This window comes from Microtus oregoni, unplaced genomic scaffold, assembly GCF_018167655.1.
Source record: "Microtus oregoni isolate MIOR12 unplaced genomic scaffold, Mior012 000026F_ref0000081, whole genome shotgun sequence".
Classification (NCBI taxonomy): domain Eukaryota; kingdom Metazoa; phylum Chordata; class Mammalia; order Rodentia; family Cricetidae; genus Microtus; species Microtus oregoni.
Genome location: NW_024543085.1, coordinates 20,126,819 through 20,140,005, shown reverse-complemented (window position 1 = coordinate 20,140,005; position 13,187 = coordinate 20,126,819). Strand labels below are relative to the sequence as shown.

The following is a 13,187-nucleotide window of genomic DNA, read 5'->3' as shown; positions in this document are numbered from 1 at the left end:
GGAAGTTGTCAAAGTTTTCTTTTCCCCAGTTGTCAATGCAGATGCTGTCCACTTCCCTGTCCGTTCCTAAAGCTGGCATCAGACTTTAAATTCATCCCATTTTTACCCCATTTTACTAATCTCTACATGCTTTGACAGGTCCTATCGGGAAACATGACATTTTGTTATTGCTTGCTTCTTTCTAGTGGAAATTTTCCGAAGAAGTAGACTTGGCTAAGGTGAAAGGTTCGAGAGTTCCGTTAGAGCAATCTGACAGCTGAGGGTTCCGCATTCATCAGAAGGCACCGTGGTTAAATGATGCTGGTCTTGAAGCTGCCCAGGGCAACAGGACTTTCCATCCTCAGTACTTCTGTTCTGACTGTTCCCTCTGGCTGCAGCATCCTTAAGCTAGTTCTATGTGACAAGAGTTCTTTACCTTCATGTCTCCACATAAATAACCCCTGTCAGAGAGGCTTCCGTGCCCTGATGCTGCACACTGATCGTTCTCGTTGGAGATGGTCACGGTATATGACTTTACTTATTAACTTTTTTTTTTTTTGTCTAGCCACGACAAAGTTTGTTGGGAACTGAGACCCTACTCTCTCCTTCCCATCAGAGCACTACTGTCCCCACACCTCTGGCTGTCAAAGAATAAACCATCAGTACAACAGCTTAGAGAATGATTATTTCAGCCTTGTTCTACGTCATTACATTTCAGCTCATTTGTGAAGTGCTTCTGTATATTAGTCATCCTGTATCCAGCTAGTCTTAATTCACTTAATTTGCCATTTTATGTTGAATGAGATTAGCAAAGCAAAGTGTTAACATGTAGGAAATATTTTTATTTTTTTGCCATATTTAAAATTTTTTTCATAAATAATTTTATCACTTTATAAGTGTTAAAATATTTTTTAAAACATGGATTTTTATCTATTAATATATTCTTATCATTTACATTGACTATGCTCATATATCTTGATACCATACAATTTTTTTTAATCTTCCTTTTCCCTTTCCTTTTATAGTTTTATTTCTTGACTTTTAAAGAAAGAAAAAAGTGTGCAGAAGTGGAGAGACACACTTTTCAGAACAGGGGGAGGTAGCCACAAATCTTTTTTACTTGGGGCCCCATTGGCTTTTCTCTCTATATTTTCAACAAAAAAGGTATTTAATCTCAATATTTAACTTAATTTCAATCCAGACTGGAGTATTAGATGTCACCATCTTCACAGTTTCTAGGGGTGTCCATACTAAGATAGAAAACTCTGGGAAAAGTGTAAATAATTGGAAACAAACCTGTTTTTGGACAAATGGCACAAAGGGTAGATAATCTCCAAATGTCTGGGGTTTAGTTGTTTTCCTACTTTAATGATTCACTTACATGGGTCTTTCTCTCTCTTTTTTTCCTCTAGCTTTTGGAGGGGGATGCAAGTTTTCTGGTTTGGCATTATTTTCACCTTTTCTACCTGTTTATAAATAATAAGAGACAGATGTCAAAGGAAGGAGCTGTCCCCTTGGGCAGCTTCAGGAGGAGGCCCACCGTTCCTCAGAACCAGGACTCTCTCTTCCAGTTGTTTTCCTAATATTTCCCTCAGTAGAACCAGAGGCCTGGGTTTCAAGGAGACAGTTTGATCACCTAATCTTGATAAGACCAACCCCCCCCCCCCCCCCCCACACACACACTTCTATCACTGAGAAGCAGAACTGGAGGCTCCGGCTCTCTTTGGACAGGCTAGAGGGTCCGGTGTAAATTCTGTAAGATGCAGGGTCAAAGTTTGGCTTAACCCTCCCGACTCTAATTTTTCTCAAGCATTTACAGAATTTCCTAACGTCCATCTTTCCAGGGATTGGAACATTTACTCCAGTGGGTCATACAGTGCACCTCTAGTACCCGAGAATCCAGAACATTCTATCCTCTTACACTGTTTGTTAAGACATTCCTAGATTCCCTCTGATATCACAGATACCATGGGATGTGTCCCTTTATAGCGAATTCTACCGTCTCTAGCTTAGAATACCACTAGCAAGCCTTCCTTCGCAGTGTGTCCCTCCACAAAGGGTTGGTTCTGAAACCTACTTATTTTTTGTATTACACGGAAGTGATCAGTTTTGTAGTACCTTAGGCAGGATCAGTCAGGTCTGTCTCCCCTCGGTGTCTTTAGCAAATACCGCACAGAGATGCCTGAATCCAAAGTCACAAGGAACACATGCATCTTTTTATAAAGCTATGATTCCACATTCTAGAACACACCCAACAACCACAGACATTCTTAGCATCTGGAGGCAGAGGGAGCAGAGACTATGACCTCATAAACTTCCACTGAAACAAAGACTATGACCTCATAACCTTCCATTCATCAGTTTCCTCAAGCGCAAACGGATGCATCATACGGTTAATTCCACTTTACAGCTTCCATTTATGAGAATGTATTCATACATGCGCAGGAGAGCATTTTTCATGATGCTCAGGCCGGTTCTCACCCTCATTTCCAAAAACTGAGGACGTCAATCAAAGGTTAAGCAAAATTATAGCTCCTGTAGTGACTACATTTGAGGTTTTTCGTAGAGTTTCCCTTAACGTTTAACCCTAACCACGGAGTCAGTCTCCGTTACACCCACCCAAAGCCTGCAGAACTTTGCGCGTGAGTCGCACATGCGCAAATCCCTTCCAGGTGGGCGGGAGTAACAGCCACCCACACCCTCCTGCTCGAGCGCCGGAGCCCGATGGTTTCCTAGGTGACAGAGCAGCGGCGCCGACGCTCGATTGAGCAGGCCTGGGAGAGGCTCCCAGAGGGCTGCGCGCTCCTGACCTCGGGTGCTGTCATGGCGGCGGGTGCGTTGAAGAAGGTGAGCGGATGGAGGTCACCGTTGTGCTGCGGCCGCCGCGTCTCCCTCACCCGTGGGTGGAGACGCTAAACCGACGGGGTTGGGGAGGGTCCGCTGCCCTGGGAGGGGACAACCGGACGGTCGGCTGCTCTGCGGGCGGCTTGGGGACGCGGGCCGGGCAGGGAAGTCCCGGGAGGGACGGGTTGGCTTACTGTGCGCGGTGACTCGTGGGATGACGGTAAACAGCGCGGCTGTGTTTTGTTTCCGAACAGACCACCGGCCTGGTGGGATTGGCTGTGTGCGACACTCCACACGAGGTAAGTTCGTGCGTGGGCGCGCGCGCGCGTGACCTTGGTCTTCAAAGGTTAACGGGTGTGTGTGTGCGCGCGCGCGCGCGCACCGCAACCTTGATCTTGCAGTGTTAACCGGACAGGAACCCACCCCACCCCACCCACGCCTCTCCTCCCACCCCTCCGCATCCCCGAGAACTCTTGACACAATGGCACCCTAGGCTTCTCTGATCCCACGTCACCCTTTTTGATGTTGCCTTTGCCGTGGCCTCTTCATTAAGACACTTTTCTTCTTGACCCTTTCTTGGCATTTTCGCACCTTCGGTTGTAGGGACTGTCCTCGGCGCCCTGCGCATCGCATTTTCATACGTTTCTGCTCTGGATTTCACACATTGGCTTATCCCACCACCCTAACAGTTGCCTCCTTCAGTGTCTATTGGAAAACATACAAACAAACCTAAACAAAAATCTTGTCATTTCTCCTTTTTTCAGCAGTTACACTGCTTCTCTCCTTCCCTATATACGTACATAACTCGAGTCATCAGTATTTACTGTCTCCAGCTTCTCATCACCTCTTCAATATACTTCAGCCAGACCTGGCCAGAACGCCCCTTTTCAGTATTTCCCGTGATAGCAGTGATGCTAAATCTTGTCGGTTCACATTTCTCTTCATTGTCCCAGGAGTACCAGTGAAAATACTTTTATTACATTTATCTATTTGTGTGTGTGCCAGTGTGTGTGTAGTTCAGAAAACAGTTCCGTGGAGTTGGTTCATATCCAACTTTCATATTTATTCCAGTAATGGATTGTGCCTAATTTTTTTTTCCTCTAACTGCTGTGGTATAATCCCTTTGTACACTGAAGATTTGTTGCTGTGATTGGTTTAATAAAAATGCTGACTGACCAATAGCTGGACAGAATAAACTTAGGTGGGAGAACCAAACTAAGGACACCAGGAAGAAGGGTGGAGTCATGGGGGTCCAGAGAGACACAGAAAGAAGTAAGATGAGCATTCTGTGTTGAAGGAAGGCGCTGCCAGGTGGTGGAGTGTAGATAAGAATTATAGTTAATTTAAAATGTGCGAATTAGCTAGTAACAAGTGTGAACTATTGGCTGAGCATCTGTAATTAATACTGAGTCTCCGTGTCAGTTATTTGGGATCTGGCAGGTGGGGAAGAACAGTTCACCTACATCTACCAGTCTGGTTCGACCTCATTAATCTTCCTCTAGTCTTCAGTGCAGCTTAACCCCTTGCTCTTGTGGAAGTGCTTACAACAGCTTAATTGCTGGCCTTCATGACTCTTTCTTTCCTTTAGCTCGTGACCGCCAGCTTAATTTTCCTAAAATATAGGCTCCACTGCACCCTTTTCTTAAGTCTTTTAGTCCTCCCCAAGGGTCCAACTGCTGTACCGTGGTATGTAAAACTACATGCAGTCTTAACTTTTCTCCTCCGTGTCTCCTGTTTCTGTTATGTACCTACTTCCAGTCAAGTGCTTCCTAAATAAACATGAGCACAAACTTGTAAGCTGTCTTAATGCAATATGAAGTTTTCTAGAAATTTTTTTTTTTTAGTATAGAAAAGTAAAAGTAGTTTATGACTGTCTTCCTAGCCCTTGGGAGGCCAGGATGTGGGGATCTAAGTTTGAGGGCAGCACGAGCTATAGAGTAGGGCCCTGCTCCAAAGGGAGCAGAAAGATTTGTTTGGTTGTTTAAATTACTTTTACTATTTAACCTAACATCTGACATTCTATCATTGTAGTGTATATTCAGTATGAAATTCAATGCTGGTCTGCAGCCTTTTTTATTCTCCTACACCATATCTCCGTCTAGTTAGCTACATGTTAAGTACGCCACAGCTGTATTTGATGAGCAGCTGCTTACTACACAGCACAGCTGCAGAGTTGTATCTACTTCCTTTATGGCTTTGGTGTCTTTTGTTAGTCTGGTGCTGTTCTAATTTGTACGTAAATTGCTTCTTCCAACACCTTCAGGTTTTCAACTCCCTTCATCCCTCAAAGGTGTCTCAGATACATTTTCTTCTTGTTGAGCTCCTCTGCGTTTTGCTGAAGTGATTCTTCCTTCATAGGATGCTGAGACTGAGACAATAGATGGCTGGGACTTCCCTGACCCAACATCCTATACGTTCTCTACTTTTTACGGATGAGGAATGAGGGCAACTAGGTCGAAACAGCTTGTCCAGGCAGCTAGGCAGTGGAGCTGTGTGCGTGCCAACAATCAGTGCTCGGTGTTGTTTTTACTGCCTCCCGCTCTGTATCTTATCCCACAGCCCACCATGAATGGATTTTGTGTTTTATCGTGCTTATCATATTTTCCACCACTCTCTTCTCTATAGAACGAGTTTGACCCATGTCCAGTCTGTCTTTATATCCAAACAACACGGGGTACATTCTTACTGAAAAAAGAAGAGTGTTCTTTAGAAGTGTTGATTGCTTGTGATTACTGAAATGCTCAGGTGTCGGTCTCGTGTCCCTTGTTGGGAGGCTGCTCAGGTTTGCATCTGTGTTTTGGCACAATGATGAGTACAGTCTGCTTTTACTGGGAGAAGTGTCCCAGTTTGGATACTACATTACACAGACACTTTTTTCTTTGCATTGTCCTACACTGATCATTCTGATTCCCATCTGAATTTTTGTAAGACTAGATGCATTCTATTTTACCCTAAGAGATGAGAACAATAGTTTGCAATTTATTTGATACTTGTGTGTATGCCTGCATGTGTGGCTGTGTACCACTTGTGTGCCTGGTACCAGTGAAGAGCGTAGCACATCCTCTACGACTAGGGTTGCAGATCCTTATAAGCTGCTGTGTGGATGCTGGGAATAGAACCCAGGTCTTCTAGAAGAGCAGCCACTTAGCCACTGACCCATCTCTCTAGTTACCGCCCCCCAGTCTTTTTAAAAATCTCAAAATTTGAATCAGATTGACTTATTAAAATACTGTATTAAAATGAATATATGCATTATATTAATAAATTTGAGAGGATAAGGATTAAGATGTTTCCAGAATAATACATATGCATGTATACTGCATACATGTATTATCCGAAGTCTCCTAATTATAGGTTCCTATAAATCAAAACCAAGTTACATACTTCCTTATTCCCAGAGGGAAGAACAGAGCACAGTTAGAACCAGATCAGATCAAAACTAAAACCCAACAGTGTAAGTAACTTAGTGTCTGACATCTGGGATGCGCTCTGGATCTTCTGGGAACCAACGAGCTTGGAGTAGACCCACTTCTCAGGCTCTGCCATCCGCAGTGCCAACAGCTCGTCTGCAAGGCTCAGGCTGCGCCTTCCACACCTGCTGCTGTCCTGAGTGGCCTTCCCAGAGTTGACATCTCAGTGTGCAATTTGTAATACTCATTACCTCAAGGTGAGGAATTCAGCTTTAATAAGTGATTTGCTTTCCAGAGAAGGCCATTAGCTAGCTACAAGTTGGTTTTAATTTAGCTTATTATTATACCTCTTATATATGTACCCTCAACATATATATATATACCACAGTAGGAAGAATTTCCATGCTTGTATTCCATTTTTTCTTAGGTTGTAAAGAGATTGAACATAGACATGAATTTTAGTAAACACAGTTTAAAATTGTGAATTCTCTTTTAGTTATTCCTGTGAGTACTTAAATGCATTCTGTCTGTGGTGGCATTTTGACTTACTGAAATGTGTGTGGTTTGTCTTTCCAGAGGCTAACAATATTGTATACAAAGATTCTTGATATTCTGAAGCAGTTCCCTAAACATGCAGCCTATAGAAAATACACAGAACAAATCACCAATGAGAAGCTGGATATGGTCAAGGCGGTAAGTAAGACATTTAAGGAATATTTCAGGTGCTCGTTTTAGCTCTCAGTTTGTACTGTCTTTCTTTCAGTGCAATTCCTCCATATTTTTCCTTCTGCATTCAGCAAACACCTGTGCTTTGACTGATTTCCATGTGTAAAGCACTGTTGGAGGACAAGAATAAGATTGAATCCATGCCCCAAGGTGACATTGCAGGTTCCTTTATGCCACCCTTCCGGCCTAGTTGTCGGTGACCTTTCACCTCTGACTGTAGAGACATTCCTCTTGACTTCTAACCACAGCAGAGAGGAACAAAAGCCAGGAGAATTGTGTCGTGGTGACGTACAGAAAGCTGCCGTAATGACTACTTGAGACAGTAGGCTGTCCAGGGCTTAGTCATGCAGGCCTGTAATCCCCAGCTTCTAGGGAAACTGAAGCAGGGAGATCACAAATTCTTGTCACCTTGGGATACAGAGGAAGCTCAGAGCTGGCCTGACTGGTAACTTTATTTATTAGACTTTGTTTCAAAATAAAAAGGTGTGACTCGGTGGTAGAACTCTTAGCGTTTACAAGCTCTAGGTTTAAGGGCTAATCCCATAAACACACAGGATGTACAACAAAGAAGGGTGCTTGGTTTTCTTCAAGCTACACTGAACACTGAAACTGAATACTTTGTTTCTAGAAATCTGTAATATATGGTATTACTTTATTTAGAAATAAATTGTCCCTGCAAATAATTGAAGCCACATAAACTCACAGGGGTGGGACTCTGACCCTGTAAGGATAGTGTACGTATAGACACTAGACAGTCAGGGCTTGCTCCTTGCCCATGAGTGCCAGCGCGTGAAGGATGTGGGAGCACATAGCAAGGTGCCATTGTGTGACTTCAGGGGAAAAAACAAACCCTCACTAGACCCAACCTTCACTTTAGACATCTGCTCTCTACAACTATAAGAAAAGTCTGGTTTTCTGTGTACATCATGGTGCTAGGGATTGAACCTGGGACCTCACACAAGTGAGGCAGCAGTATGTACCCAACCTCCTCCTTTAACTTCTGTTTTGACACAGGGTTTCATTAAACTGCTGAAGACGGATTTGAACTTAACTCTATATGGTTCAGGCATGCCTAGAATTGGTAGTCCTCCTGCCTCAGTACCTAGACTAGGTGAAGTTACACATCTGTGTCAGGAGGCTCAGCTGAGATTTCTAGTGTTTAATCCAGCCAGTCTATGTATTTTGTTACAGGGCCAACCAAATGGAGCCTACAGCTTTCAGTCCCAGTGCTGGCAGGGAGACAGTGAAAGAACTGAGTTTCCACCCCGAGGTTGTTTCACAGACTTTGTAGAACTCAAAAACTGTTCATCCGGGCACAAGTGATAACAAATGTATTATTAGATTACCAAAGTGTAACTTTGATTCTTAGCTTGCCAAGTCTGGAAGTAACTTAAAAACAGTCTTTGAAGGAGGCTAAAGGTAGCTTGATTTGTTTGAGGCAGATGAACTGATGTCTTTTTCCTTCTCTCAGACTAAGAATGTCCCTGCTTTTCATAAGTGAACCTGCTGCACTGTGCCTTTGATTCTTCCTCAACTTCACTCTCAGTGACCTTTGTTTATCCTGTTGTTCTCTGGTTTTCCCTCTTCCATTTCGTCACTGTTTGCAATAGTCTGAGATATTTAGTTGGTTCCTATATGATGTATATCAAGGAAAAATGTCTTTCAGTATTTTTTCACTATGTGTCAATGTCAGAGTACACGGCCATCCCCTCTTCACTAGGAACCTAAAACCTTTGCTCTGCTGCCTCAGCTGCCTTCAAACTAATTGTTAACTTGTAGTCCCATCTTACTTACTTTGTGTCTAATTCTGCAAACAATAGACTGCATTCTCAGTATCTAAATCTTACATCTTTTTCCTGTTAAAAATCTTCCAGTGGTTTTCTGTGTCGTGTGTTTGAAAGGCTGAGTTTTAAGCTTCTTCCTGACCTGGGCATATGAGACGCAGCTTTGGAGATAGAGTCGTGGTTGCAGGTTAATTCTGACATGATCTGTAAGGTCTGCTGAAGTCTAGCTTTTATTTGTCTTCTTAGTCCAGCATGTCATTTTCTTCGCAGCGCTAACCTGCTGGTGCTTCTGTGGATTCCATGCAGTTTTACTTTTGTGGTCACTTTATTTTATCTTTTGAATTCCCCTTATTTTATCTGGTTTGAATATGTCTGCTCCAAGATGGAGGTGTTGCTGGGCGTGTAGCTCAGCAGTGGAACATTGCCTCACATGTGGGAGGGACTGCTTCTGCTTTCCCATACCATACAAAGTGCAAAGTTGCTATCATTAACACTCTTTATTTCATTTATGGGATAAACTCCACCTGGATAATGACTAAAAAGCTCGGTCTATTAGAAAAGAGGTTTTTTTCTTTAGGTAGTCTAGGTACCATATTAGCAATTTTTTAAAGTAAAGAATAATGTACATTAAAAATATATAGAAATCGTTAAGTGTAGGGCTTGATGGATTTTTCAGAATAAACACATTCTAATTAATACCAGACAAAAAAGTGTTGTTCCATATCACCAAGTCACTTACTCCTAGTTACTACCTTATTTTTTTTTTAATATAATAGATTTATAATAGATTCATTTTGCCTATTTCTCAACTCTGTAGGAATGGAATAATTTTCATATGCTCATTGAAATCTGTTTTTTCCTACTTAATAGTATATTTGAGGGAATCATATAGTTGTAATTTGTCCCTCACCGTTGCCATATAGTATCCTACTATATCTCAGAACCATAATAACAGATCAATTCTATTGGTGCTGGTCATTTAGGTTATTTCTAGTTGGGGACTGTAATTTGTGGCTTCTGTGACATTTTTGAACATATAATTTATTTATTATGCATTGCTTGGTATATACCCAGAAGAGGAGTTTTTTGGTCATATAGCATTTATTGTTTATTCATTTACAGGTGGTATAGAAAATATTTACAAAAATAAGATACTTGAAAACCTAATTTAGAAAGACTAAATTATATATCATATGTCTTACTTTGCTAAGTATGTCAGTATTTAATAGTTGTTAATATTAAAACAAAACTAATTGAGTAGTAGAGAAATGAAATAAATGGATTTCCATCAAATTTTTGGTAAAAAAAATAAGAGCATGGTGAGAGAAAAACTGCTTGTTGGAAGGGCTTTTGTATATGGCTTTTTAACATGTAGGATATTGAAATACTCAGAGATTATGCTTCTGTGTATAATTTTCTTTTTTTTCTTTTTCCTTAAAATTGTAGGAACCAGATGTTAAAAAATTAGAAAACTTGCTTCAGGGTGGTGAAGTAGAAGAGGTGATTCTTCAGGTAAGGAAACACTGATCATTTAGTGTTTAGGCATCTTGTGCTGGTCTTGACTTGCACCTGATGGCTAAGTGAGAAGCTGGGTGAAATTTGAAAGCCACTGTTGTAGATGAGGGATGGGTTTTACGTCTTATGAGCTTGTCAGCACTAATTCCTGCAGATTTCATTCTCCGAAGTCAGAGGTGACCTTTCTTAGTGATGACCGAGTGGCTCTGAAACTTTGCTTTCCTAATACTCAGTATTTGATGGTAGACTACATCAGGACTTTAGAATACTGACCGCGGATGTGCGCGCTCTAGTAGTTAGCGTTCAGGTATTCCTCTGAATAATTCATCAAATAATCTTATTTTCAAATTTTCTGTTATTAATAGGCTGAAAATGAACTAAGTCTGGCAAGGAAGATGCTGCAGTGGAAGCCATGGGAGCCTCTGGTGGAAGAGCCTCCTGCCAACCAGTGGAAGTGGCCGATGTGATTACAGTGTCTGATGGCTGATGCCAGTTAAATGTGCAATTAAATGTTCTGTTATGCTAAAATGTGCCCTTATTATTGACGTCTTAGAATTAAGAAGAGTAGTATAGTATGTATCTTATTTCCAAGACATATTTAGGAGACATCATTGGTTATGGTAACGGGGTCCTATGAATCCTTTCACGCTGACTTTCCGGCTTCTATTTCTGAGGTCACACAAAGGGTTTGCTGTGCCTATGTCATCTTTCATTGACTTTCTCCTGTTATATTTGAGCGTCTTGGACATTTCACCAACAGTGCTTTGTTTAGTGGAGCAGACTTTATTGGTGTTTGCGTAAGAATTTCTGGTGATTACTATGTAAATGTGATAGTACTGTTCTCTTCACATAGTAATATTCTTGAATGGGAATGGCACCCACTCTTCTCAGTACTTAACTAAATCATGTGACATCAGAATAGCGTGCCGTAGTTTATTTCTGCTGCTGGTAAGAAAACCAGCAGTGTGGTGTGACCCTGCAAAGCATGATGTGTTGGAGGAACTATGGCCATGACTGTAACACTTGGGGTAACATAAGCACTGCACCTCTAGAACAGGTATCGTCTAATACACTTGGATTCCGTAGTCACACCAGCCTGTACAATATAGTTGTTCCAAACATACCAAGATCCTCCTTTCTTGTTTGTCAATGTACCCAAGCTGACGTCACTGGAAATCGTGTACCCAGATCTTTATATTGGGCATAGACAATGATCATAAGAGTGGCTGTCTGCAAGCTACTGTGTCTTAATCTACCCGTTTGCACGTTGTCGTTCTGTGACCCGCACAACCTTACGCTTGCTTTCAGTCCTTCAATTCTTTCCCATTTGATTTATAAACATCCAGGTTAAGTGTCCTGATTTCACAGAAGATTCTGTTTGTCCAAGATTTTTAATGTTGCTGACTGTCTTCTAGACTAAGTTGAGTAGTTTTTTTTATAGTGACTTACTTCAAGCCTCTCAGTAGCCTTCTGATAACTCTTCTTCAAATTCTTACCACATCACAGGTACTTCCACAGAAAAGCCTATTTGACTGTGCAGACAAGAAAATGATCTTTAAGTTTCGTGTCCCCTGCCCTTGCTCTGCCCATCTGGACTTAATGCTGAATATTTCAGTTAGTGGACAGTCTGTTTTTGAATGAAAAGGGCATTTACCTAGCATAACCAAAGATGTATTCGCCTTGGAATGATTGTTTGAATGGATGTATAACAACTTCATAAGGATGGCAGGAATATACTGGTACTATTTGGACAAACAGCATGCGGTATCTACTAGATGAAGGCTCTGGGAACTGCCGCTTACAGGAGGCCTCGCTCTGTTGAGTGTGCTGCCGCCAAGAGGCAGTTTTCATTATGCCCTTTAGTCTTAGACTCCCCTCTCCTTTCAGATCTGCAGGATAGAAGAACAAATTTGTCTTTTGCTTTCTCCCTTTCTTAAGGGACAGGCAGTGGAGTGCATTTGAGTGTCTCTTCGAAATGATGAAAGTCAAAATCGGTGGCAATTCATAACAGCTGGTCTCAGCTTATTCTTGGGACTCGGTGGTTACACAAGTTACGTCGCTATATAGGCATGTGCTGGGCCATAGTGATAAATGCCAAATTGCTAAAAATCACACGTTTTTGTTTGTTCAGTAAGTTCAATTTCCCATAAAAACTTGTACAGTGAGATCCTAAATTGTACGTTCAGATTGAAGTTAAGTGATGGGAATTACAGAAATATATTTGGAAGTATCTTTGAAGGTAGTCAGCTATAACTAGTTAGTGAAAAGAAGTAGTGTAAAGAACTGATTTAGGCCGGGCGGTGGTGGCGCATGCCTTTAATCCCAGCACTTGGGAGGCAGAGGCAGGTGGATCTCTGTGAGTTCGAGGACAGCCTGGTCTACAAGAGCTAGTTCCAGGACAGGAACCAAAAAGCTACGGAGAAAGCCTGTCTCGAAAATTCAAAAAAAAAAAAAAAAAAAGAACTGATTTAGTACAGGCTATCTGTGTGCGCATGAATGCGTTTGTGTGTGTGTGCTTTGGGAACCATGTGTGTGTGTGTGAATACATGTGCTTGTGCTTGGGAACCATGTGTGTGCGCATGCATGTGTTTGTGTGTGCTTGGGAACTGTGTATGCACATGCATGAGTTTGTGTGCTTGGGAACCATGTGTGTATGCACATGCATGAGTTTGTGTGCTTGGGAACCATGTGTGTGTGCATGCATGCGTTTGTGTGTGCTTGGGAACCATGTGTGTGCATGCATGCGTTGGTGTGTGCTTGGGAACCATGTGTGTGTGCATGCATGCGTTGGTGTGTGCTTGGGAACTGTGTGTGTGCATGCATGCGTTGGTGTGTGCTTGGGAACCGCGTGTGTGCATGCATGCGTTTGTGTGTGCTTGGGAGCCACATGACAAGCTGTGGTGTGATTCCCCAAGTACCATTCACCTCT

General features: G+C 42.1%; 2 protein-coding genes across 2 annotated transcripts in view; one reads left to right on the top strand and one right to left on the bottom strand.

Moving 5' to 3' along the window:
- Asb15 (ankyrin repeat and SOCS box containing 15) overlaps positions 1–3,102 on the bottom strand; it is a 48,520-nt gene extending 45,418 nt beyond the window's left edge. Inside the window, exon 1 of the mRNA XM_041675503.1 lies at positions 3,018–3,102. The gene's annotated coding sequence lies outside the window, so the exon portion shown is untranslated. The remainder of the gene's footprint in view (positions 1–3,017) is intronic.
- On the top strand, positions 2,715–10,786 carry Ndufa5 (NADH:ubiquinone oxidoreductase subunit A5). The gene is made up of 5 exons (XM_041675506.1): positions 2,715–2,826; positions 3,078–3,122; positions 6,810–6,926; positions 10,190–10,255; positions 10,624–10,786. Exons 1-5 carry the CDS (start codon positions 2,803–2,805, stop codon positions 10,723–10,725), a joined length of 354 nt encoding a protein of 117 aa, XP_041531440.1. The 5' UTR covers positions 2,715–2,802; the 3' UTR covers positions 10,726–10,786.
- Positions 10,787–13,187: the final 2,401 nt, after the last annotated feature.